We start from the raw sequence: 27,575 nt of genomic DNA, 5'->3' as shown, positions 1-27,575 counted from the left end.
CACACACACACACACACACAATGGTCTGAGAAGCTCCTCCTCCACATGCGAAGAGAGATCCTGAGAAATGAAACTGAAATTGTGGTTCTCTGCTTCCGGGACAGATCTCTTTTACTCTTCCCTGCTGCATACATTAAAAATGATAACCACCAGCAAGCCACGCTCACGGAACCTTCCTGAGTGCTGTTTGTGTCTTACAAAGTCTAAGGATGTTGTTACTATTCCCTGTGGGCACTACTACTGCACTTCCTGCACTGACGGCTTGGTCAGTAAGTATGAACGCACAGGCTCGTACAGCTGCCCACAGTGTTCACAAACTTTCTCCACCAAGCCTGATCAGGATGGACCAGTGGACACAGCTGTGGACAGTCTCAGAGAGACAGATCTCTACACTGAACCCTCAGCAGCCCCAGCTGCTGGTCCATCCTCTTCCAGCTTGACCAGGCCTGAGCAGGGCAGCCCTGTGGACAAACTGAGAAAGACAGCTTTCCACATGCACACCACAGCAGACACCACTTCCAGGCCTGAGGACGTGGCCTGCGACGCGTGCACTGACAGCACACACAAAGCTGTCAGGTCCTGCCTGATGTGTCTGGCCTCATACTGTGACACACACCTCCGGCTGCACAACGACCTCCATGTGAGGGCTGCACACACTCTGGTGGATGCTTCTGATCAGCTACAGGCCACGACGTGCTCCATACACGGTAAAGTCCTGGAGGTTTATTGCCTTAAAGACAAACAACGTATCTGTTGCATGTGCATGCTGGAGGATCATAAAGGGCATGACATGGTGGCAGCAGGACAGGCAGAAAAGAAGGTGAGGTGATTAATAATAATAATAATAATAATGTGTTTAAGTCATGTATTTCCTAAATGAATTACCTTTAAGGGTAATTAATGAGATCATTACTGACTAGGAGTTTATATGACAAATAATTTATACACTTGTATATTTTTGTGCCCAGGACACCATTCTTTATATATTGCTTAACAAATCCAAAATAAAATAACGTATACCAAATCTTGATAATTTACAAACAGGCAATTTCGGTTCTTCAAATGCACCTGAGAACTTAGCATAGATTAGAAAAGGGGGAAAACATCAAGACCCCAAACCGTGACCAGTGACTCAATGACTTGTTTAATGCAAAAGGTCCAAGATGGCCTTCCCATACTGTTCCAGCATTCATCTACATGGTGTAGCTTTACTCGTGTTTATTGATGACACTAAGCCACACTTTGTCTTAAACCTCATCAGCACGGGTATGACAGAGAAGAACTCAACATGGTTTTGGGCAGATTTTTTTATAAGAGTTCTTAGATTTATTGAGCTTTATATATTCAATGCAAACTAAAGATATCTTGGAAAAGCTAAAGCATGTTGCTGACTAACCCCTAGGAGGAGTTAAGAAATTCCAAGCAGATGATCACAGAGCAAGAGAAGCAGCTAAAGGAGCTTCGCTTGGCTAAAAACTCTCTCAGGGTAAGTGCTGTCTCTACACATGGATCCGTTCTTGTCGTGTCAGAGAGCTAAAACTTCCAGCAGTCAGGATTTCAGTAAGGACATTAAAATATTTATCTTCATATATAATACCTAAATATGGCATCATCTCTTCTAACCTCACATCTGAACTCCATAATAAACGTTCCTAGAGACAGCCTTATTGTTTAATAGTGTTTCTACAAACACAAACGCTGTTGTATTCTCAAATCTGATTGGTCAGGAGATGTTGTGACAGCAGGTCTGACAGTAATCCGTCTGAAAATCACAGGGTTACGTTAATGTGCTTCTAATACATCCTTTCTGTGGTAAAAGCTAATTCACATGGACTTGTATGGTCAACACACCACATAATCTAATATAATAATAAATGAAATAGTGTAATAGAAAAATGTATAATTGTCAATATGGTGAAATTTTGTATAACATTTATGGAAGGAGTCTCCAGTGTCAGTGCTTTGGAACAGCGTTTTCTGCTACAGGAAAGGACAGAGAAGTTTGTGCTTCCTGGTTTCTCTCTAACATGACAAGCTGCATTTCGTCTCATTCACTTCAAGAGAGAGAAAATGGAGAGGCTGGTGAGGGAACAAAGGTTTATAGGTGTTACAACATAAGTGATAACAGGAACTAACTTGTTTCACAGACCTTCCACACCATTAAATAGGACTATAAATTAAAAAAGAAAAGTATGATGTGTTGTAAATCAGTGAATAACAAATGTAATTGCTGGCAAATTTCTATATTATAAGAAGAATAAAACACTTCAGAGTATGGTGTTACTGGAAAAAAGTAACCCAGCTTCACGTCAGGTCACCCTATCGTTGATTATTTTCCTACAACAGCACACCCTGCAGTGCTTTATTCCTCCCCTAGCTCATTCTACATTTCCACTGTGTTATAATAAACAGCACATCGCAATAGCTACGGAGGAGGAGAGCGAGCGGCTTTTCACCGAGCTGATCCGCTCTATACAGGGCAGCCAGTCTCTGATGAAGGTCCTGATCCGAGCTCAGGAGCGAGCAGAACTGGACCGAATCAAGGAGGTGATGAAGCAGGTGGAGGAGGAGTTAACTGAGCTGAAGAGGAGTGATGCTGAGATGGAGCAGCTCTCGAGCACTCAGAATGACATCCACTTCCTACAGGTAACACGGCTGACTAGTTCACACAAATATTCTACATAGGGCACCAAGAAGATCCTGAGAATTTGGCTACTGGCTGCCTGACTGTGTACACACACACTCAGGAATAACAGGATATTTTCATTTTCTGCTAACAGTTAGACATTAGCTAGTTAGTTTCCAGTGCTTACCAGTGCTACATAACACAAAAAAGCATTTATTTAAAAAAAAAAAAAAAAATCTATTATCATTGGGCACACTAAAGATACTTTTTGAGGGCATCATGAACGCTTCCTTCGCTCTTATTCCGGTTACACCTTGTCCATACCTCTTGAATGATGTTGTGGCCTGTACCATGTGATGCGCTCTAGTTTGTCAAGTTTAATCCTAGTCTCTTTCTTTGGGATCTTCTTGGCAACATCTGGTATACGTCCATGCCATATTTCTTGGCTTTGTGATCTTGTATCCTATACATTTTAGGTTAGTTTTGTTTTCCTTATTCATTCCATGAACTTGTAGTAAAGTCATGCTAAATTTTTTTTTTTAAACAATTTTGATTCAGTTCTTAATTTGAGTGTGTACACGGGTCAGACAGACCTGAGTTATTAAATGTGTGCATTAGGAGTGGCCGACATGACAAAATGATCATATCACGATACATGACATGCATCATGATATATAGGTTTGCTAACAAACTGCCAGCAGAAATGCAGTATTGCATTTTTTTTTTAATAAATGAAGTCCCAAAACATTAAATGTTACTATATACAGATTAAAAAAAAAAAAAGATTTTTTAGCAAATAAAAAAATATCAAATTACTGTGGTATAAGACTAAAACACTGCTGCTACTGGAAAATAATCACCAGTAACTCCTCTTCACGTTATGCTGTATCACACCACCCTGTTGATGATTTTCCTAAAACAGCATACCCCCAACTGTTTTATTGTTTACCTAATAAACAGATCTAAGAAGATAATTTGGTTATTCTTGTTTCTTCTGTCTTTTTTATGTCTGAACCTCTCTGCAGTCAGTTCAGGCCCTGAGTCTCACTTCTGCAAATGTCTTAAAGATGACAGTCAATCCTCAGTTCTCTTTCGGCGAAGTGGTGAAATCCATCTCTGTGCTCAAGGAGCAGATAGAAGACATCTGGCAGCGTGAATTTGATCAAATAGCAGCAGCAGGTAAGGCACTGTTAGGTTAGGTTAGGTTAATACTCACAGATACCACGACTCTGATAGACTATTTGATCGTTACTGTATATTTGCCCAATTACCGATTTGATTTTGCTTCAGTGAAAAAAGACAAGATTGTAGTTCCTTCTGAACCGAAGACAAGAAAGGACTTCCTGCAATGTGAGTAGACAATAATAAGCTTGCCTTACTTGTTACCTAGTTACCTACATTAGCCTTAGAGCTCCATTACCAAACCACAGCTCCAGAATCCCAGGTTCGATCCTGAGTTTGGGTTACTGTCTCTGTGAGTTTCCTCCCACCTCCCAAAAACACACCTTTAGGTGGATTGGTGACTGTAAATTGCCCCTAGGTATGAACCCACAAGCAGCGTTCCTAGGATAGTCTCTGGATCCACCACAACTGTGACCAGAATCCTTTTTTTTTTCCATTTTGTGGGTTTACACCAGTAGTCACCAAACCCTCCTCCTGGAGATCTAGCTTCCACCAGAGTTCAGCTCCAACCCAAATCTAAAACACTGTATCCAGCTAATTAAGTGGATTGGTGATCTGGATAAGATGTATTCAATCAGGGTTGGAAATGAATTCTTCAGCAAGGTAGATCATCAGAGGCCGGTTTGATGACGACTGGTCTACACCATCATTCAACATTTCTCTCGTTTCAGATCTGGTCCCGCTGTCTCTGGACCCCAACACAGCCCACCAGAGCCTGAAGATGTGTGAAGAGAAGAGCGTGGCGTGCAGCACCAAGTGCCAGCCCTACCCTGACCACACTGAACGCTTTGACTGGTGGGCTCAGGTTCTGTGCCGAGAGCCTCTGAATACACGCTGCTACTGGGAGGCCGAGTGGACGGGATTACATGGAGTGGACATTGCAGTCTCGTACAGAGACATCACCCGGAAGGGAGAAGATGATGAATGCAGCTTTGGGTACAACAAACAGAGCTGGAGTTTGGACTGTGCCATATTGAAATATGCTTTTGTGCATGACAATGTCGAAACGGACATCTCAGCACCTGTATCCCACAGGATAGGGGTGTATCTCGACTACAAGGCCGGAGTGCTGGCCTTCTATAGCGTCTCGGACTGTATGACGCTCCTCCACAGAGCAGAGACGAGGTTCACACAGCCTCTATATGCCGGGTTTGGGTTGTATCAGGGATCCACAGTGAAGATATGCCAGCCAGACACAGAGGCAAAACAAACAGATACCCAAAGAGTCAAGAGCAGTACAACTGAGAATGGAAAAAACACACGAAGAAAAGAGCACAATGGGCTCCCCTTTGGGGCTGGTGTTTAACATTTCGACCTGTTGTCAGGGGATCACTAGGTTGAAACCTAACAATGCCACAGGCATCTATGCCCGAGAGTCCATGTAAAGGATAAATGGATTTGCTCTCCATGAGCAATGATAGCATTTTCTTTTGTGTCAATCAGAGCAATGCTAGCCAATCACAGGACTTACTTACTGTTAGGCTCACTTAATGTCTCCTCCAAGCATATTCAGCTATTCATTGGTGCAGTGGCTGGCTTTATCAGGCATGTATTAGCCTTCGCCTTCTAGAAGTGATAGCTGTCAATAGCTGTGAAAATCCAAAAAATGGGGAAAAAGAAAGAAAAATGGGATTTCTGGCACCTAAAAAAGGTTCCTGTTCAACTTTTACAGAAGCAAAACTGGAAGAAAAAAAAACCCCACTGAAAATCCATGTAAAAGGGTTAAATATTCTTGTACATTCAGGGTTGGGAACTTTTCCATGTGCTTTTTTTTTTTTTTTTTTTTTTTTTGCTCTCTCATCATCATCATCATCATCATCATCATAGTAGAATATTCTCCACTACTGAATTTCGGCTTAAGCCTGTTTTCTTTAAAAATATTTGATGCTCAATTAATGTTCAAATTACTCAGGAATTGATGTTACACTTAATTTGTAGTCTATGATGAGGTATTTTAGTTTTGATCTGCATTCATGAAAACAATTCATTCCATTTGACCAAAAACATCCCAGGAGCAAAAAAACATTTATATATTTATCCTGCTCAAATGATTTGTTCACTTTCCATTATAATAAAATGGAGCCATTTATTAATCACAAACCGTTATATAAACTGTGAGCTGCGCCCTTAGTGCACTCAACCCGAGACACTCAGCTGAGAAAAGGTTTTGTCCTAAATAGCAGTGTGGATTTTGAATAAACAGTATTTGCAATGCAGTGGATGTCAGTACCAGCTCCCAGGAGAATTTCTGCTCTGAACTGTTTGTGTGTTTTGCCTGTTTCACCCCAAAACAGACTACAAGTTGCCACTCCTATTATCAGGAGAGCCTTCCTGTCAACAGTACATCATTTTCATGTTAAATGACTCAATGTACATACCCGTGTCCTTTTATTCTCAAAAACTCCTGTATTTGTTTACCTGTTTTATTTTGTTTTAGTTTTTTTGGTTTTTTTTTTTTTTAACAGCCACTGCTGTGATTCAACATCAAATTAAATATGATTCATCTGATCATTCTGAAGCCTGATTTCTCACAGAGAATAATTGTTATGCAAATTAAGGAGAATGTTTATTTATTTGTTTAATTTCAACAAGCAATGCAGTTTAACACTAAATTGGGCTTGAAGAAAACGTTCAACCAAAACTAAAATGCACACAATCTCCCTCTGGCTGATCAGCCAAGATATGTTTGGAGCTACAGCACTAATGGAGCGATGTTAATGGAGTTCAGCTTGTCTTTGGGTGCTTTCACATATACAGCAGCATTTAGACGCTTTGAATGGAATCCTGGTGTGTTCCCCCTGCTGCGGTACTTCAGGAAGGTGAGAACACAGCAATCGCGCTCGTGTGCGAATCAAAACATCTGGTCCGAGAGCGGTTCAACTGCATTGAGAAAGCGATTAGACTCTGAATCGACTCATGTGCAGGATGTGAAACACGCATGCTGTGTAAATTGGGATGCAACATTTGTTTGTAGACGTGAGCCGCTAAACTCGGACACAGCTGCATCAATGTGATGTGTTCTGGATATTTGGATTGATGAATTAAAACAGAAAATAAACCCTGGTTTTTATAACTAGTTAATTATATAATCTAATTGGTTATTTAGCGCTGACACTGTGCTCGGGTGATCTTTGTGATATCTTTGCGCGCTTGACAAACATTTGCATACCTTTTCTCATTGCTGTTTTTCTAACCAATGATTGAAACAAGCATTGTCTACATGAACCTCAGATTTTTTTTTTTTTTTGGGAAACTGACTATTAGATATGAAAGCACTCTAACTTTCTTAAATGGTTGCTAACACAACATATAGTTTGGTATCGCTCAGCACAAGCATCCGTGATTTGGATCATAGTAATTCGACAGCATAGTTTAATTTTTATAGATTAGATTTTATTAATATAGCATTATTCTACTATTGTATGAATCCATATATGAATACTGTTAATTTTGCAGCTAGAATCTTTCCAGTTACAATTACATTTCAATGTTCAATTGGCTGAACGTCTGCATTTGGAGCAAATTGTGTCGATTTCATTTTTTGTTGAACTCTTCCATTAGCCCGTGTATGGGACAGAAATCGTTTCCTTACGCTGAGTCTGAATTAGCGAATGAGAAAAGAAGCAAAGCACATATTTACAGAACATAATTGTACAGTAATCATAGGTCAAGGTGTTATGCATATTCCCTAGAGGCGGAAAAACGCAGTGTAAAACCTACAGGAGGCTATGCAGCTTTGTGAGATATAATTACTACAAAACAAACAAACAAAAAAAATCTCACAAGTATTCCGTGCTTAAAGCAATCTTTTCTTAAAGCACACCAAATTAAGGATAGCATCCTTCCCTTTCCAAATTACTTAACGCGAGAGAAAGAACTCGGAGAAACAAATAACTTCGATAACACAGTCATCTACAAATGTACACTTTCAAACTGCCCAATTGCTCAGCAAAGGCTTCTGGAAATTTTACTTTCTTTTTTTTCTCTCCTTTGAGTGTTGAGTGAAACGACTCGTGAGTGACAGCCCGAGCCCCTCCAATATTTAAAGTGCAAACGCGGGAGGTGCAACAGGACAGGAGACACATAGAGGAGTTTGAGGAGTGAGGAAAGATAAGATAAAACATTAGAAAGAGAAAGAATGCTGAAGAGGGGAGGGTTATGGGATAGAAAGAAGATGAGGAGAGAGGAGAAAGTGGAGGGAAAAAAAGGACAGAGAGCCATTCAGGAAAGAGGATCACTCTCCGGAGCGACAGCAAACCCTGAAGCCGCACTGCAGATTCTGACATCCACTCGCTCTGTCAGCGTGAGGACCTGCACAGGACACAGAGAGGGGGAAAGAGTAAGACCCGCAGGTTGGGGCACAGATTAATAAGTGAAGAATATAACACGACAGGGTGTGCTGTTATAGGGAAATAATCAACGCCAGGGTTGTGTGATGCCCTAAGTTAATTATTTCTCCAATAACAGCACATCTCGAAGTGTTTTATTCCTCTTCTGCCAAAGCAATTTGTCCGAAATATTAAATTTTAATTCATTGCATTTATTTATGAATGACACATTGTACTTTTATCCATTTAGAGTTACACTTAATGTTGTGGAACGTCCACGAAACAAGTTACAGGAGCTAGAAACAGTCGTTCCTTCACCAGCCTCTCTTCTTCCTTCTTCCAAGTTAATAAGACAAAAACACTTGTCGTGTTACAGAGAAACTGAAACTTTTCTGTCCTGAAGACTTTCCTGCATCTGAAAACTGTCACTGACCCTGGAGAATCCTTCCATAAATGTTAAATAACTGCCTCCTCACAGTAAATCTTACCGCACCAATCTTTTTTTTTCTTCTCTGTTTAATATTAGGTTTAGATTATGTAGAGTGTTCGCCCATACAAGTCCCTGTGAATGAGCTGTTACTATGGAAACAATAATGTATTAGATTGAGCACATTAATATAAACCTGGGATTTGCAGCAGGAACTATTGCCAGAACTGCTATTTATGATCAACGGTCAGCAAATAATTAGGAAGTGGCACTCTATTTTATGCATTTCTGCAGAATCGATGAATCCAATTGCATTGAGAAACAATTTTAATATGAAAGCCACTGTATTTTAACCACCATTAAGCAGCCATGTTATAAGAGAGAGCAACTAAGTGTTCACCTCCATCGTTGGGAGTTATCCCATACTTGGAGAAAATGGATTACGGCTCTCTAAACGTTCTGACTCTTTATACTTACCTTCAGGTACTGCACACTCACCTGAACAAGGCCAGTGCTGTGTGAGATCTGGGTTAAACACTAATTATACTAATTATTCATGAAAACATGACAATTTCCAAAGAAAGAACAAAAGGGAATCCACACAAATCTCCTCAAACGACCTCAAGATGGCATGCAGAGGTGATTAGAGAACACTGCAACGCCCAAGGATTAAAACAAACAAACAAACAAACAAACAAAAACAATATTAAACTATAATGAAAAGAACTAAGAAAGACAGTGTGATTGGCTGCTGATGTATTCTCAGCAGAAGTGTAATCAGTGTGTGTGTGTGTTTTTGCAACAGTCCAGGTGAAGGTGATATCAGTTTAAAAAAAAATTTGTGTGTAAAGTCAGGTAGCAGTTTGTGTGATTCAGCATCACATGATCAGGGTTTGCAAATAACCAAGATGCTGTGTGTGTGTGTGTGTGTGTGTTACCGTTGATGTTATCGCAGTAGTAGAAGTGTTCGTCCTTGAGCGAGGGACACACAGACACCAGCTCATGCAGTCCCACTTCAGTGATGAACAAACAGCCCGAGAGGTTCAGATGCTCCAGCAGAGGAAGCCCTCCTGCCTGAGAGAGACACCTACAACACACACACACACACACACACGCCTGTTAAACAAACATTTGTCCGTATAGTGTATGTTAATAATGCACCAGGTGATTAAAAGCAATAAGAGGACATTATAGGTTTTTACTAGATGAGTAAAATCATTACTTCATAGGTTATATTTAGCCTACAGGTACAACCGGTATCAGCGTGTACACCTACTCATCACTTTAGTAGACACACCTATACCATGTAGGTGTGGAGTTAATGACTAGAGCTCATCTTTTCAGGGTTAGGGTTGGCTCAGAGTATGGCAACCAAGCAGTATTTATTTACAATGGTGTTGTTATAAGCTGAAAGAGAGACCGGCTATGAGGAAAGGCAGCTCACTGAGCCAAAAAAAAAAAAATCCAACTAGCATGGCCATGACGGACGCAAACCACTGCGGTAGACTGTAATAAATGAAAAATTATTTGTAATTAATTTTGAAAACTATGCAGATTTTTTTCCTACACTGCAATATTATGGGATATTTTGTTTAGATTCATGACATAATGTTTCCCAGTTACAGGTTGCAACACTGTGGAAAAGTTAAAGAGAGGGGTGTGTGTGAGCGTGTGTGTGTGTGTGTCTACAGTACCTCAGGCCGAAGTCTGTGATCTGATAGCATCCTGACAGGCTGAGGAACCTCAGAGCTCGACAGGCTCCTGACTGATCAGTCCTTGACTCGCCCTCAGAAGGGCATTTAGTCCAAAGCTCAGTGTTGCCCCCTGTGGCTTGAGGCTCACACTGCGCTCCTTTCACTGTCCTTAAAGCGGTGTCTGAGCTGCAACATGCAGAGTGACCACACTGCACTTCCCCCAGAGTGCCATACAGCTGCTGTAAGTAGGTGGAGCCAATGTCAGTCCTAAAGCTCCGCATCATCCTACAGCAGCACGACCTGCCTCCTGCCTGCACCCCTAAAATACCACTACGCGCCTCGTTGTGTCCGGCCACGCCTTCTCTTCTAGTCCAATCGGCTGCGTCCTCGATGTCGGCGAGCTCGGCTGGATCCAGAACCCAGACAGGGCTGCAGCTCATGCTCCGCCCACCGGGCCTCCACTTAAAGACGAGAGCCGTGCGTGCACGTCCTAGAGAATAACCGGAGTGCTTGTCCAGAAGTTTGATGGCAGACGGCGGCGTCTTCAGAAGCTTGTTTTTGCGATCGGGGCTGTTCTTGGACAACCTGGGTGTGGTCAGATCACCTAAACCCAGGGACAAAATCTTCAGTGTGTAGTCGGTGATCTTCTCACAGCCTGATAGGTCCAAATGCTCGAGTGTGCGACACGCCCCCAACTCCGCCCAACTACAGAAATGGGGGGGAAAAAGTGTGTCACTGACATTCCAGTCAAACCTCTAAACTAAATTCAGTCCGTTTTACTGATTAACAGGAAATGAAGTAATATGAAAAAGCTGGGAGTAAATTTTTAAGATTAAACACTTACCCTTCAAAAGCCGAATCAGTAACATCAGTCTGGGTGAGATCCAAGTGTATGAGATTTGGGCAAAGACTAAGGATCTGACGCACCTGGGAAAGAAAAATGACTATATATGAACATGGCAAGAGTTTTGGAAATCAGTAGGTTGGGAATATTATCCAGCTGCTTTTACACTTAATTATGAAGTCTCTAAATGCAAAGTATACCATAAAACACCACATAAGACCTATGGAGTTGGGAGATATCAAATTAAATAAAATATGATATAATGATATAATATTAAGTAATAGTTCTGTAACACTGACTGATCACATTGTTGTCACTACAGACAGCTGACTGGATGTTAAAATATATATTTGTCACAAACACGCCATATTTTGATTAATTTAATTTGTAGACATTTTATAAACAACTCCTACACTAAGTTTGTGCTAGCGTTCTTTAAATTGTAAGTTGATCTGTGCGTCCCAAAATCTGCTGCTGAATGCTGAATTCTGATTGGACAGAAAGTGTTGATTAAATTTCTATAACAGCAGCTCGGACAACAGTTTCATTTACAATGCGAATCACTGGGTTATGTTAATGCAGTAGTTCTACAGTAAACTTGGCAGACGCTCCACATAAGAACGTTCATTTAACAATTTTGGAAGGAGTATCCAGTATCAGTGCTTTGTAACAATGAGATAAAGCTGTAACCTAACTTTTCTGAACCTGTTTTGAACCCATTTAAAACAGAAGTGATAACAGGAACTAAATTGTTTCGCTGATGTTCCACAACATTAAATGTAACTATAAATAAATATAAAAAAGTATGTTGCGTCATTTAATTAAAAACAAAATATATAACTGTTGGCAAATTGCTGTGGTATAAGACACACAGATACAACATTTGGGGACGTGCTGTTATTGGTAAATAATCATCTTTGGGATGGTAACAGTAACTCCGGTTCATCACATCACCCCATCACTGATTATTTTCCTGTAACAGCATGCCCTCAAGTGGTTAAGTCCTGACATATACATATTCTTAGCCCACCTCTAATGCACAGTAATACCAGTATGGTACAGCTTCTCATTTACTTTTTATAATGCTGTTATAAACACTAATATGAGATATGAGATACTCAGACTGTCTGAATCAAATCCTGCGTGTTCACCCCCAACGGTGCCGTTAGTTTGGGCAACAATCACATTTGAATGTGAACTGAACCAGCTGGTCTGAGACCACTTTCTATCTCAGGGGGTCTCGAGTGACTTCCAAGTAAAACCCACGATACTGTAAACACAACTGAACCCTGCTTCATCCCAACTGCACAAAGTGAGCAATGAATAAGACTTTTGCCAGTACGTTTCCAGCCCTGCGCCTTCCTACAAACCTGTAAGCATTTTTTTCTAGTTACGTAACGTTTGGAAACTGAATCTGAACAACGTAAGTCAGAAGGACTGACTAATACGAGAAATGAGTACAACGAGCTCGTAAGTTTTTCCTCACCATTTTGCTGGAGACGGCAGCACTGTAAGCCAAGCTCAGGGTGCGAACCGATGACCCCACGGCTGGGAGAAGGTTCTGGATCATTCCATTCAGCAACTTCTTTTCTTTGCGCACAGCACTGATGGCCAGCGTGTCCTCACATGCTTCCTCTGCACACACGACGCACAATCAGAGCAGCATAAACACTCCTATTCTGCTCTCAGAAAGGGAAACGAGGTGTTACCTGATTCATCAACATCTGCGTCCTCGTCCCACTCCTGATACGCTCGTCCTTCCTCCTGCAGGTTCCGCACCCAGTCTTCATCAGCGTCCTGGTCTGGCTCCCCTGGTGGACCACGGTAATAATCGCCTGGGGGAAACAATCGTACTGTTTGCTGAAGCTTCACAGACAAGAGCATGTTATACAGGCTGAAGTCGATCTGCATTCACAATAACAATTAAAAATAAACATTTTAGCCTATTACCATCTATGTTCATTATTTCACCAAATCAAATTCCTTTCTTCCATGATTCTTATCTGTTTTGTGTCCAGCTGTGACTCCTAAAAAAATTATAAACTGTCCCTCAGGACTCGCCCTTAAATCATCCTACAGCAACCGCCATTGTTTAATGTGATACTCGATATATTTGTGAGATTCGATATGTTTGGCTAAGCTGCTACACACAGCCGTGCTAGTTACATGTTTTTGTTTTTTCTTTTCCTCACAGTCAATCTTTCAGCTTAGAAACAACAAAGTGATAAATACTGATAGTTTAGACCTTTTTGTTACCTTGTGTTCTTTTTTTTTTATTAAATATACAAGTATGTGTAAAGATACCTTTGGATGAAGATTTTATAATAATTTTTTCCTTTACTTCTTTTCCACACCACTGATTTTTTTTTTTTTTTTTTTTTGCTTTTAAATGGTCGATTAAAGCTGTTAAACTGGGATCATTTTAGACTAGGTTAACCTACTGTGAAAGATTCTAACCATGACAACCCTACACACTGCTGTGGTAGAAGAGGAATAAAAAAAAAAAAAAAAAAAAAAGGTTGGGGATGTGCTGTTACAGTAAAATAATTAACAGTAACTCATCTTCGCATTGGGCTGCATCATAGCATTGATACTGTTCCAATAACAGCAGCAATTTGAGTGTTTTATTTCTTATTTAAAACATTCCATTTTTTTATGATGAATTATAAAAATATAATTTCTTTCTTTACTTCAATTTCCAGGACATAAACAAACCTAACCAATATATTCAAATTCCTTCATATTTTTTCAATTTAGAACTTCATTGGGGCTTTAAATATGTAATTCCTTTCCTGTACATATGGAGATAACACAGAAGTTACAAACCATATAATGCACATGGATATGAATATTGATATGAATTCTGCAAAAATGACCAGCCTGATAAAGCGCTGATAAACGTAACCTCATTGTGAGGCAACTCCACACCACACCGTCATTCAGTTACCGAAAGAATCAGTATTTTTCATCGAGCACACTGTGAATGTTTTGGCAGAGACATGATTGAGAACCACCGTGCATCATCACGCTTTTTTGTTGTCAGGTCTGTTTATACTGAACTTGCATTTCTAATGTCTACCAGGAAGACGAAAACTCCTTTGTAGAAACCTGCCAGATGTGAACTTTCAGCAACTAGCTTCAGCTGTCTGTCTCAGTGGCACAATACGCTGAGTCATCCCAGCGCCGCAACCACAGTCTTTTCATAGTGACACTGCTGGTCTAGGATTTCCTGTTTGCCTATCAAATTCTGAAAGAAAACAATTACACTGACAAACGCAGGATAAACCTACAGTACTTTACTATTGTTGTAAATTTGATATGGTTAAATCTGATATGGTTAACTCTATGCAAATTGAAAAATCTCCTTATTGTGGGAAAATCAGCTTTAAAAGCACCACTTAACCATGCATTTTTTTTTTCACCTTCAGGGACAATGCAGAAGATGCTGCTGCTCACTGAACAATGCCTCATCTTAAATAAACTTGCACTTTGACTCGAAGTTCACCTTCAGGTTTATATTGATGTGTGTGTTCCAACGTGTTTCTATGGAAACAGCTCATACACAGGAACTTGTACAGCGGACACGCCGCAGAACCTAGCCCTAATAATAAACAGCCCCAGCCTTAATAATAATGAAAAGAAAAGTCGTGCTATTTAACAAAGGAAAGCTTATCTGTGAGGAGACGTTTATTTAACATTTATAGTAGGAGACTCCAGTGTCAGCGCTTTGTAACAGTCAGAGTGAAAGCTGTAACGTCAAGTTTCTATGGCAGTTTTCTTTAGGACTTTGAGCTTTTTTTCGGTTTCTCTGTACCAGGACAAGCTACGTTTTTGTCTTATCAGTTTCAAGACAGAGATAAAAAAAAAGAGGCTGGTGAGGGAAGGACTGTTTACAGCTGCTATAATGCTATAATCAGGAACTACCTAATTTCATCCATGTTCCACATTACATGTCACTATAAATTCATAAAAAATGTGTGTACAATAAATTAAAAAATGAGTCTAATAATGCTGTGATTCAAATTTCGTTATGACTGGACAAAATTTGTAGGAGAAGTAGCAAAAAAATTTTAACTGGCAGAAAATCCAATATGGAGGAAATTAACATCATGGTATCCATTAAACTTCTTTGGCATTAAATGGGCTGCCACAGACTCCCTTTGTGGAAGCATTATCTTAATAATAATAAGAAAACATACAATTATGCATGGTGCTTGGCCCCCTAAATATTAAATTTGAGCCACAGCTGACCACCCCATCATTGATCATGTTCTTATAACAGCATGCCCTGATGTGTTTTATTCCTTCCTTAAAACTTATTTTATTATGTAGGGTTAAAAATTTCATTGATTTCTTTACTTCAAGCACTTTAGTTCCAGGTTTTCAAAAATATTTATCAAAAAATTATATTCGTAAAATTATTTTTTTTACTCATTCGCTTTATAAATTTATTTCTCCCTCAACATGCAATTCTTTTCCTGTAATTTCTTCTGAGAAAATAGAGAAGTAGAGAAACCATACGAATAACCTGCTGTTCTATGAATGTATATGAATATATTACTTCATTTCTCTTTTACTTTTGGTGTGCATCTCCCTGAAAGGTCACACGATCACTGTCGCAGCGATGCTGAGCTTGTCCTAGGACGCAATAATGCTGGACTTTCCTGTACATTTTGTAAGTGCAAATATGATGCACTCCACTGAAAATAATAACAGGTGAGGCAGGTCTCTCACCTCTGGCCCAGCGGACGGGGTACAGGTGTCTCCACAGCAAGCCCGTTTTAACCACCTGTGCCCAAGCATGGCACACCTGGCTGCAGCGGCACAGGTCCTCCGGGCCCAGGTAACGAAACAGCCGCACCATGACCTCCTGCGGCAGCGCCGAGATGTGCGTGCTCGCGCAGCTGTCACGTTCTGCAGGATGGGAGTTAAAAGACAACATATATTATGTTACACGTGAACAACAATGCAGCAATTGTTTTAAGAATGCAGAGGATAAAGAGCTCTATACACCCTGCAGGTGTGGTCATGTGGTTTCAGGCTTGCATGAAATCCTACTGGGAAGATGCCACAGCCTGAATTACAGGTATTTTTAAGCCACTAATTTTCAGTTGTGTTGGGCACAGCAATAATTGTTTGAGAGATTACTGTTCTGATAAAGTGTCAAAACAAGTGGTGAGCATGTAAAGCAAACAAATTAGCTGATCAGTCTCTCACATGGTCTGAAAAGCATCTTTCAATCAGGACAAATTAATAGGTTGCCGTTCAAACAATCCTGTATACTATAACTTCAGTCAGGAGCTGATGTCTTAATTACATTCTGTCTCAATTAGTTTTGGTTTAGGAAAGACTTCATCTTCACCAAAAAGGGCTTTAAAATGCCTCTGTCATCACAGCATTTTTTTAAAATTCCAATTTGGTCATTTTCCCAATTATCACTCTAATCTCCACCGTCACATCATCAAGTGCTGAGGGTGAAGGCTAGCATGTGCTTCCTCCAAGACACGTGAATCTGCTGCTTATGCTGCGTCACAGAGCAACACCTTCTTCCACAAGCATGAGCTCATGATCGGCTAGTGGAGATAGTAATGCCATTGTGCTCTCTTGAACTCCCAGCCGTGGCCGGCTGTGGCATCGTCGAGATTCGACATTGTGCTTTCTCAAGGATATTGCAAATGCTTTTCTGCTGTGTCACTTGGGATTCTGGATTATTTCTGTTCCATGCAACCTTTAGTGGGGTTTAAAAGTCCACCATCATAACACATGGTTACACAGATTCAGCTGCACTGATTTGGAGCTGTGATTTTTGACCAGAGCCACGTTACAAAATAATGGACACCTGCCCACCAATCAAACATGACATAACTTTTATACATCTTCTGTGTATGTACGAATTCCTACAAATACCTTCCAAACATGACAGAGGGACTAAGATCAGGTCTGTAGTGGAAAAAAATATATACCAAACAGGGATCTCTAAAATAATGTATACATTACAGTAGTGCTTCTCAAACGTTCTGGAGACAGAATAAATTCCACGGACCCCCTCAGTATGGATTTTATTAATTAAATTTTTTTTAAATAATATTTTTAGGAGTCTTTTGTTACTAAACTTTCCACTGATAGAACACATCAGTTTTGAGTTGACTTTGGTGCTTGGATCACTAAATGTAATAACTTCAAAAATGTGGTTTGTGATTTCCTGTACAACTTTAACATCTCACAGACCTCCGGGCAACGCTTCTCATACCCCACTTTGAGAAACACTGCTAAGTATTAGTTGTTATAAAGATAAATTAATGTAATGCATTTAACACATTTAATGTAATCTTTATAGATTACATAGCTACACTATGGCCATGTTTCTCCCTGTGCTATTCTGTTTCTCTGAGAGCATCTCTCACCGTCCTCGGTCTTCTCGTGGTCGGAGTATTTGAAGGCCTTGTGCAGCTCCTCGGCCTGACTCCACAGGTTTAAGCCCTTCAGCACCTCGGCGGCCGTGTCCCACTGCTGCTGGCTGCAGTGCTGCGCTATCACCTGTCTCTTTATGGCCTTCAGCTCCTCATAGGTGAAGTACTCCATCAGCATGGGCTGGAACACCTGAGACAGGTACACAGGACAAATGTGGGTGTGAGACAGGTGCACTAGACAGGTGTTCCTTAAATGGGTGTAGTCAAGTATACAGTAGTGGTGTGATTGTGTGCTGTGCTACATAATGTCATGTTTCTTCTGCCATTATTAACATCCTCCATGAGTCGGAGCAGCTGTACACACAATACGTTAACCCATTCTGAAGATCTGGAGCTGTCTCGAATTCTTACCATTCATCTTTAATAGTATTAATTAATTTTCTATTCATTCTTAAGAAATATATTCTTAATTTTCTCCACTTGACTTCCGCCATGTTATATTAATTGTCTCGGATTAAAAACCATGTGTAATAGTTGATATGGTGAAGTTTTCTATGAGGAGATGTTTATTTTGGATTTATGGAAGGAGTCTCCAGTGTCAGCGCTTTGTAACAGCCAGAAGTACGGCTGTAACTTTTAAGTTTTTTGACACAGGACTTTCTCAGTAGCATGACATGAGAGACGAACAGGAACTAACCTTTTCTGTAGACGTACCACAACATTAAATGTAACTATAAACGGATAAAACGTACAATGTGACGTTCTTTAATGCATAAGAAATTGTTAACGTTGGCAAACTGCTGTGGTATAACAGGAATAAAACATTTTGGGACTCCACTTCGAGTTCAGGCTGCACCACACGACCCCGTCGCTGATTATTTTCCTACAACAGCACAACCCGAGTGTGTTTTATTCCTCACATAAATGATAGCTAAAGTCAGGAAAATAAATATGCTGCTCATTTATCCAGTACGGAGAGGAAATTTTCCTGCAGTGTACATGTTATGTTGAATTCAGGAGATGTTTACCCTACCTCCTCTTCCTCCTTCATGTGAGGAAGGAAGTCCTGGGTAAAAGCCTCGAGACGCTCTTTCAGCTGCCGTGCATAGTTCAGCTGTTCACACTCGCTCTGTAGAATAAAACATTAGCACAAACATAAACACACACTTAGTACCACTCAACGCTGCACCAATATGCACATACATACACACACAGCTAAATGTGCCAAATCTAAACAGTTAAACCGAACACACCTGCAATCGCACCACAGGTGTGTCGAGCTCCTTTTGTTAACTACATCCCACTTAATTCCACTTAATAACAGCTTCCTGTCATATCATACCAGGGGTCATGCTGCTTACGCTTAAATGCTGCAATTATAAGCTTTTATAAGCCAAATCACTGTGAGCTGTTGTCAGCATCTGGCAAGAAAACAGTTTTTTTTGTTTCCTGATTCAGAGCTCCTATAATCTCACACCACAAACACACTAAAGCAGGTGCGCTTTTAGAAATTTTTTAGAGAACACTAGGCACGTGCCAATTCTTCATTTTTATACGAGAATAATTGTCTATTCTTTTACCGCTTTTCATAATATTACTACTGTATACTCTTTAATAAATAAAATAAAATAAACACAAGATACGTACCGAAGCATCTCAGTAAAACATTACAGCATGACACAGTGTTGTCAACCTCACTAAACTATACATCATAACCTGCTTCCTGAGCTACAATAGTCAGTAGTTCTTACTCAAAAAAGAGTCAGTTGGGACGTTTCAGAAATTTTTCACATGATTGTAAAACCACAGAAAAACAAATAATAACTAAAGTCAGGTCTATAAATATTTACACATTGACAAAGTAATTAATTATACACATAGGAACACATTTCCCCACTTTTAAGGGACCAAAAGTAATTGGACATTCGGCTGCTCAGCTGTTTAATGGCCAGGTGTGTTATTCCACAGGGACTTGTATGGCTGATGCTCCACATAAACACATTTTTTCGGAGGAGTCTCCAAGTGTCAGCTCTTTGTAACTAAGTTTTCCGACAGAGGAAAAGGTTCTCCCTAACGTGACAAGCTACGAGTTTTTTTTTTCTCTGGTGAGGGAATGACTGTTTATAGCTGCTATAAAGTAAGAGATAACAGGAAGTTAAAAGTGACTATAAATTCACAATGATGTGTCGTTGCTTATTTCACAAAAAACTGTAATGTCTGACAAATTGCTGTGTTATATATGACTTTTTTGTCATAAAACGAGGGGTTACACTGAATTACACCTAAATTATCTTTGTTTACAAGTGAACTTTTTGAATGTAAGAAGAAAACCTGTTTTAGAAACATATGCTCCAGGTTTAGTGCGGTGTCTGGCTGTGCTTCAGTGCACCATAACAGCCTGAGTCATCCCAGCACAGCGCGGTCAGCCTCCACCCTGCGCAGCGTAGGCACCAACACCACTCCCTCTGGGCCTGTATGAATCCTCGCGGAGGGGGACCCATTCGACGACTGTAGCCTAAAAAAGGCTACGTGGTGCGACAGACTATACGCCAACATGCCGTCCATGTTCACGGCCATTTTTGGATCGCAAACAAAACTTGCTACAGTGTTAAGCTAGATGTAGTCATCGAAGATTATCAAAATAAATAGTGGAATAAAAAATAAGAAATAAATGTGTTATTACATCACCGTGCTCATTCCTTCCTGTTAGTGCAGAGCACAATGTCCTAATTTATCTTGGCTTTGACAAGCGGAAAATTCCCCGATTGCCAAGCAGGCTTAGGTAAGCCAAGTCAGATCAGTTAAATGTTGACTGTTTCTCTATTTTGCAAAGTTCTCATGTTTACAGTACATGCATATTATAAGATAAAGAAAGACTTCAGTCAAAAATAATCTAAATTTATCCATAAGTAGTAAATCTGTTAATACATGTTATGTGTCTGAAGTTTGTATGACACACTGACATCTACAATAAAATAAAAAAAAAAAGAAAAAAGCAATCACAAAGCTCCACCCTGAAACCAAATCACCTTCTTCCCCAGCACATGGTTTGGTTTGATTCATATGTTAACATAGTTCCAATTTAATTTACATATTTATTAAGCATTTATTAAGCATAATGCGAAGTTGCTCTAGTATTTTATCCAGGTGCTTAAGTAAGGAATAAAACACTTGTGTGCGCCCTGTTAAAGGAAAATAATTAATGATAAGGAAGCAGAAATGTGGACTTACTGTTACCATTTATAGCTACATGTAATGCTGTGGAATGTCTGTGATACAAGATAGTTTCTGTTATCACTTACTATAAATGGCCGTTTCCTCACTGGTCTCTTTTTCTCTCTCCTGAAGTTAAAATGAGGCTTGTTACTTAAAGTTCACCTTCAGCTTCACCACTGAATGTTACAAAGCACTCACACTGGAGACTCCTTCCAAAACATCCCGACAGAAAACTTCACCATATCAACAGTTACTTTTTAAAGTACGTGTATGCGGTGTATCAACCATACAAATCCCTATTACTATAGAAACGGTATTGTATCAGAAAGAGCGCATTAATGTAAACCCGTGCAGATGGAACAACCGTCAGAGCTGCTGGTATCGAAAATTATGGCGGGAAACTTACAAATTTACAAAAGTTTTTTAAAAGTTTATCTTCGATTAAAAAAAAATCTAAAACTAAATCCTGCCTCACTTCATTAAAAATCTTTTCAAATGAATCAGCTGAACAAAAAAAAAAAGAAAAAAAAAAAAAAGAGACGTAGAGGAGCAGAAACCATCACAACCCATTAAAACATGCCTATGGATTTTAGCATAAAGGGCATAAAGGAGGATCTTCGCCCGTTTACAAAAACCTGTGAGTGGGACTGAGCCGCCTGCTTAGCCCTTCTGAGGAAAAATATTGCAATAATAATGCAAACACTAAAAATGCACCCAAACTGTAAATGGAAAACTCTAAGCAATTCACTTCTGAATTTTGAAAAACACCTTCATAAGCAGTGCACAAGCCACTGCTAGACTTGTCATGTGATACACGTAGACGCTGTACGTATTACCAGTTCAGCCTTGTAGTTTGCTGCTCGTAAGGCTTTCCATGACTAACACTGATGTAATCATTAGCAATAATATTCTGAAGTGCCTGTAAGTCACGACATGCCAGGATTACAGTGTGTGATGTCACTGACAGACACGAGAAACTAGTGTCCTTGTACCCATAAGCAAATAATGACAAAACGCCGAGGAGTATGAAAAAATATATTCAATATATTCATGTTGAAAGGAAATGGTTCAAGTGCTCATTTGCATAAACTCATACCTCAGGAAGCTGAGTTATATAAGAGTGGCCGGTGCCAACACACGCCATTTTCTGTGCAGCCCAAACAGTCACGTAAGTAATATTTATAACATAATGTGGTTCTATAATTCACCCCACACACCCATATACACACACACAGACACACACACAGACACACACACAGACACACACACAGACACACACACAGACACACACACAGACACACACACAGACACACACAGACACACACAGACACACACAGACACACCTTGACATTCCTGAGGCCTTTTTCAAAGAGCGACAGCATCTCGGAGAGCTTGTTGTCGGAGTGCACGTTGTAGGTGGTGCGGCTGCGCTGCTGCAGCAGCTCGATGATGTACTCGTTCTCGATCTGCTCGTGGATTTTGAACTCCTTGAAGGTGGCACAGAGCGTCTGGAGGAACGAGCGGAAATCATTGTTGTTGGAGAAGTTCGTCTTTGACAGCTGTGGGCAAAACAGAGCAAAAAGACTCCGTCAACAATCATGGCAGGATTATATTACGCCACGGCACTGTAGATTCTCAAATCTGATTGGTCAGAAGATTTGCATTATTTTCGGGCAGTAGTTCCGGCTGTAACATGAAAGACATGAAAGACAGGTTTATATTAATGCGCTTATTCTAGTACGCTATTGTTTCTATAGTAACAGCTCATACACGGGGACGTACACGATTTAAATACATGTTGCTTAACAAAGTAAAACTTAAAATCATTGACGTGCTGACATTTTTTTTGTTAGGAGACATTTATGGAAGGAGTCTCCAGTCTCACAGAGAGAGAGAGAGAGAGAGAGAGAGAGAGAGAGAGAGAGAGAGAGAGAGAGAGAGAGAGGGGCAATAACATAAGAACAGGAACTTGCCTCTCAGCCGTTCAGCAACATTAAACAATATGCCTAACTGTAAACCAGTAAAATGTCTGACGTTTCATAAATTAATAAATTAAACATTTTAATCATTGGCAAATTGCTGTAGTACAAGCGGAACAACACACTCCAGACCGTGCTGTTACACCAGAATAATGCACTTCTGGGGGGGGGGGGGGGGGGGGGTGTGTGATGCAGCACAACGCACAAGCGGAGTGCCGCTACCCCTGAGAAGTGCATTATGTGTTAATCCTTACATAACTCCGCACAAGTTTATATTAATGCGCTTGCTCTATTACATTATCGTTTCTACAGCAACAATTCATTCACTGGGGCTTGTACTTTGGCTACTCCATATAATCAAATTGCTAATAATAAACTAAGAAAAATGCATAACTGTTGATATTGTTAAAATATCTATAAGGAGATGTTTATTTAGCATTTTTGTAAGGAGTCTCCAGCGTCAAGGCTTTGCAACAGCCAGTAAGTTTCCTGCCAATTTTTTTGTGGTTTCTCTGTCTCTGTCAAAAACACTACGTTTTTGTTTTATTAACTTTAAGAAAGAGTAAAAAGAAGTTGGTGAGGGACCGGCTGTTTATAGCTGCTATAATGTAAGTGATAACAGGAACTAACTTGTCCACAACATTAAATATAACTATAAATGGATAAAAACGTATAACGTCATTGTTTATTAATAAAAAAAATAAATAAAAATGTAGCCATCTGCAACACTTCAGGATGTGCTGTTAAAGACAAATGAGCGACCACGGGGTGATGCTCAACCACCTCGTCACTGATTATTTTCCTACTCCAGCATGCCCTGTTGTGTTTCATTTCTTACTTAACATTCTGTTAATAATCTGTTGTGCTTGTGAATGATTCGAAATATCCCGTTCTTGCATGTGCAATCCCTTGCCCCTTTTGTTTTCCATACTTCCCCTAACACTACATTATTTGTAGGCTTGTTCTGCTACCGCATAAGAATTTTATTGTCTACTCATGACATTCTGTATACATCTAACAGATAAAACCTGATAAATAAGACTATAAACCGAACATTACAGGGTAGCGCGCAACACACACACACAGATTCGAGAGCTACATGCCAGCGCGTAAAACCACAGAATTCCTGTCTCCCGTAAACGTGTAGGACGTGACCAGCTTAGACAAACGTGCACTTTAGGGCTTTATGAGTTTTTACAATGTAATGGCATGAATTCAATTCAAGGAAGCTTGTAGCATTTTTGTTTAGAGCACTACAATATTTCCTAAAAAAAATGTTTTTGACTAAAACAAACATTACAATCTCTATTACTAATCATTTCTGACTATGGAAAGCCATTGGGATCAGTACGTTAAGCTTAAAAAAACACAGCAGGTCGAAATAAGAGAAACCTGTAGTGCCTATCTGCATTTGATTTAATAAAGCATCAAAGGCTAACGATGATCCTGATAAATATTCCAGCAGTCGATCTAACAATAAAGTGGAATACCTAAACTGTCACAGTGTTAAACATTTTCGTTAAATGCTGCGCCAATATTCAGTATAAGTGCATGAGTGTGAGCGTTATTTTGCTTTTATTCAATAGTTCTTATAAACAATAAATAAATATTGAATATTGAAATGTGACATTTCAGATACAGTGTTGCTTATTTTTTGTTGCTTATTTTTGGCCAAATGTATTTTTTGCTCCGGTTGCGGAAACAGAGACCGAAGCAGCCACACTCGCTTTATAGCACGTCGGCCAGCTGGCTAGCAAGCTCACAATGATTTGTACATTCTCCTTCACGGTGCTTCCGGTAAAATTACCGTCCTTTCTTCCTTTTCATTTTCATCTGACAAGCTGAAAAGTTATATTCCTGAAAATGATCGCTTGCCATGTCTGCTGATGATATCGCTAACATTACTGTAGTAACGGTTTCAAAATAGGAAGTGGGATATTACATGGTGAACAAAGACGAGCAGAGTGATACACAAAGTGAAACATCGCAGTGCGGTTATAGGAAATACAGGCACTCTTGGAACGCTGCTCGACCGATCAAATTAGCGGACCTGTACATTACTGAACTGTTGTTTAATTAGTTAATTAGCTGATCATTTAGCTGAATCAGGTTAGTTACGTGTAGGGAAAACATTAATGAGGCTTTCAAACTGGACCAGGAAGCGCACCGTGGTACCGAGGAGGTGGTAGGAGGTGGTCCGAATTCGGTTGCACTGGATTCCCGTGAATGCGAGCGCGACTCGTACTCGGGTCCGCACTTGTTCAGGAAGTAAAGTAACCTGCGCATGTGGTTTAACCGATGACGACATCATTAGCTTCCACAGCGCAGAAGTTGTGGGACACAGAAGAGGTGAGGTGCCTTATTCGGCTGAGATATATGGCGAGAAGAAAATTATACAGGAGCAGTTAAACAAAAGTCTGTACAATCAATTTAAATTATATTTAAAAACTGAAAATCACATATCAAACATACGTTTCATGTTTTTTGAGGAGAAGAAAGCATTCTTCGCTATCTTCATCGCCCTAAAACTTTGACTTTCCGTAACTTTTTGAAATATTAAAATCATTCGGTTATCACAAGCCCTTGCGATATTCATATCGTCATATTTACATTTGCGATATTTTGATAATTTCGATATATTGTGCAGCCCTTTTGTACATAATAGCACAAAAATAATACGCCGAGTCGCGTTGTGTTCTTCATGCGTGTTTGTGATGACGAAAGATGAACGCAAACGTACTGCGGTTCGACAGAATCAAGTGAGTCCGAAGCCGGACCAACGCTGTGGGAAGCACCGGGAACAATCGCACTCGGATTCAGACCTCCGCACCGCAAACGTGCCAAGTGTGAGAACTCTAAAACGGTGTAGTCAAGGACCAGGACCAGGGCTGGGAATCTGTAATGTAATGTCAATGTGGTCGTGTTTTGCACCCAGTGGCTTTCCATAGAGGATGCGCCATTAAACCCTTCTACTCAATATCTTCAAATAGTCTTTAAATAAGCGCTCATATGACTGTCTTTCCTTCTTCCACACATTTCATAGAGCTTTAGAGCAGGTCAGGTTTCCTCCTCAGACTACATGTCCATCACACACAGCTCAGGTGCAGTTATTAGCTGTTAGCTGTCTGATAGCACGTAACACACGTAGTAAAGCAGCCTGCTAGGAAGTTGGCTAGCAAGCTATAAACAAACTAGCTGCTACTGGTGTGACTACACGACTACACAAGTGCGGTGTTCTCCTCTCAGGAAATGTGCACAATTCACAAAATGGCAGTATTAATAAACTACCACCTATTCAGCTACATTATATATATATATATATATATATATATATATATATATATATATATATATATATACTTTATTAAAGGTAGCCAGGGCTAACAAAACTAGCTAGCTAAGTAACCATGATAGTGTATTCGACGTCTAAATGATGCCATTGCATTATTGTTATTGTTGTTGTTTTTAATTTTGACGTTACCTACAAACAAAAACAAAAACAAACAAATAAACAAAGCGCACAATTTAGCTTCGAATATTCCCTGTCAGGTTCTTTACAACGAAGAACTTCTTCAATATTTTGATTTCATTATCAAGTTTTCATATCACGGATATGAGTGTTGTATAATATTTATCCCTGACTAACCCCTGTACAGTGGTTTTATTAATTCTCTCATTAATTAACTCAGCCACTACATTGCTAACCCTACTAGCTAACCTGCACTAGCTACGCTACCATAGCAACTCGGATTAATGTGGATTAATAAGATATGGAGATTGTTTACACGCAGGTTTATGTGAAATAAAATGTACCTTATCGCAGTAAAGGCCGACCAGCTGCTTCATTCGCCAGTGCGGCCCGGTGAACACGTCCACCTCGTCGGGAAAAGGAGCCATCTCGCCTCTCCATACACTCACACACTCACACACACACTCACACACATGCACGCGCGCACACACTCACACGCGCGCGCGCACACGGGAGAGAGAGAGAGCGAGAGAGAGGACTGACACGGGCCGGAGGGACGTCACTGGGTCACGTGACCAGCGGCTGGGGCCAGCAGTAGCAGAGTTAAAGGTGCACTAGTCGATTTTTTTTTTTTACTTCTTATTTGTACAAATAATCTCCAAACTATGTAAAACTTTTATAAAGTCATGGTTTAAGCCATGACCTAGCCAGGACAAAAGTATTATGTGGCTGAGAAAAATCCTTTATCCATTAAATGTATACTGCTGCTGTAGTACTTGTAGTCTTGTATACATTTAGCTAATTAACTAATTAGCTTATAGGTTAATGTTAGTTAGCTAGCTTATGGGTTAGCTAGCTAACTAACAATAACCACTAGCCAAAGCTATTGCTAGCTATCCAACTAACTGACAAACATTAAGCAAAACACCAGGTCATATTTGGCTAATGTCAAAAAGTACTTCACCAACTCTAGCATTTTAGACATTTCTGCTAACAAATACAACCTGGTGTTTTAGTTAAATCTATTTAGCTAATTAACTGTAGTAGCTGGCTAACTAACTGACAAACATGTTGTAAAATGCTAACATTTGTGAAGTACTTGATGTTAGTGTTAGGTTAAAGTTAGAAGGTAAATTGTGTGACATTTCATAAAAGATTCTTTAATACCGAGTTGTTCTGCTATTTTATGAAACTGTTGTTTCAGTTCAGTTATACATTTTAAACCAGGAGCTATAGGATAGAGTTCCCTTCTGTTTTAGCTACATTAGCTTTTCAGAACAAGACCAGTGTCAACTTGGGGCGAGAAACATTTTGTTATTATTGCATTTTAAATCTAATGTGCTAATGTACAAACCACAAAAATAACAAAAAATGGTTTCAGCATCCAATTCCTAACACAC

The 27,575-nt window shown here is 39.9% G+C and overlaps 2 protein-coding genes across 2 annotated transcripts; one reads left to right on the top strand and one right to left on the bottom strand.

Moving 5' to 3' along the window:
- The first annotated feature begins 5 nt into the window (after nucleotides 1-5).
- On the top strand, nucleotides 6-6,316 carry ftr92 (finTRIM family, member 92). The gene is made up of 6 exons (XM_026920917.3): nucleotides 6-820; nucleotides 1,403-1,486; nucleotides 2,413-2,646; nucleotides 3,652-3,805; nucleotides 3,917-3,976; nucleotides 4,480-6,316. Exons 1-6 carry the CDS (start codon nucleotides 68-70, stop codon nucleotides 5,112-5,114), a joined length of 1,920 nt encoding a protein of 639 aa, XP_026776718.3. The 5' UTR covers nucleotides 6-67; the 3' UTR covers nucleotides 5,115-6,316.
- A 33-nt stretch (nucleotides 6,317-6,349) lies between these two features.
- Nucleotides 6,350-26,691, bottom strand: fbxl5 (F-box and leucine-rich repeat protein 5). Its single transcript, XM_026920916.3, has 11 exons — nucleotides 26,520-26,691; nucleotides 22,071-22,286; nucleotides 18,545-18,640; nucleotides 17,506-17,701; nucleotides 15,836-16,015; nucleotides 12,811-12,936; nucleotides 12,588-12,736; nucleotides 11,102-11,184; nucleotides 10,258-10,962; nucleotides 9,502-9,650; nucleotides 6,350-8,119 (listed from the first exon to the last, which is right to left on the bottom strand). The coding sequence occupies exons 1-11, from the start codon at nucleotides 26,601-26,603 to the stop codon at nucleotides 8,043-8,045; spliced, it is 2,061 nt and encodes a 686-aa protein (XP_026776717.3). The 5' UTR covers nucleotides 26,604-26,691; the 3' UTR covers nucleotides 6,350-8,042.
- Between the last annotated feature and the right edge of the window lie 884 nt (nucleotides 26,692-27,575).

This window comes from Pangasianodon hypophthalmus, chromosome 16, assembly GCF_027358585.1.
Source record: "Pangasianodon hypophthalmus isolate fPanHyp1 chromosome 16, fPanHyp1.pri, whole genome shotgun sequence".
Taxonomy (NCBI): domain Eukaryota; kingdom Metazoa; phylum Chordata; class Actinopteri; order Siluriformes; family Pangasiidae; genus Pangasianodon; species Pangasianodon hypophthalmus.
This window is presented reverse-complemented; position numbering and strand designations above follow the sequence as displayed.

What these genes read in the sequence shown, in the direction of transcription:
- fbxl5 (XM_026920916.3), bottom strand. Translation starts at nt 26,603, where the DNA reads ATGGCTCCTTTTCCCGACGAGGTGGACGTGTTCACCGGGCCGCACTGG. An exon ending in TCGGCCTTTACTGCGATAAG is followed by an intron (nt 22,287 to 26,519) that starts GTACATTTTATT and finishes TTTTGCCCACAG; the next exon opens with CTGTCAAAGACGAACTTCTC. An exon ending in CTACTGCGATAACATCAACG is followed by an intron (nt 8,120 to 9,501) that starts GTAACACACACA and finishes TGTCCTGTGCAG; the next exon opens with GTCCTCACGCTGACAGAGCG.
- ftr92 (XM_026920917.3), top strand. Translation starts at nt 68, where the DNA reads ATGAAACTGAAATTGTGGTTCTCTGCTTCCGGGACAGATCTCTTTTAC. An exon ending in ATGACATCCACTTCCTACAG is followed by an intron (nt 2,647 to 3,651) that starts GTAACACGGCTG and finishes ACCTCTCTGCAG; the next exon opens with TCAGTTCAGGCCCTGAGTCT. An exon ending in TGATCAAATAGCAGCAGCAG is followed by an intron (nt 3,806 to 3,916) that starts GTAAGGCACTGT and finishes ATTTTGCTTCAG; the next exon opens with TGAAAAAAGACAAGATTGTA.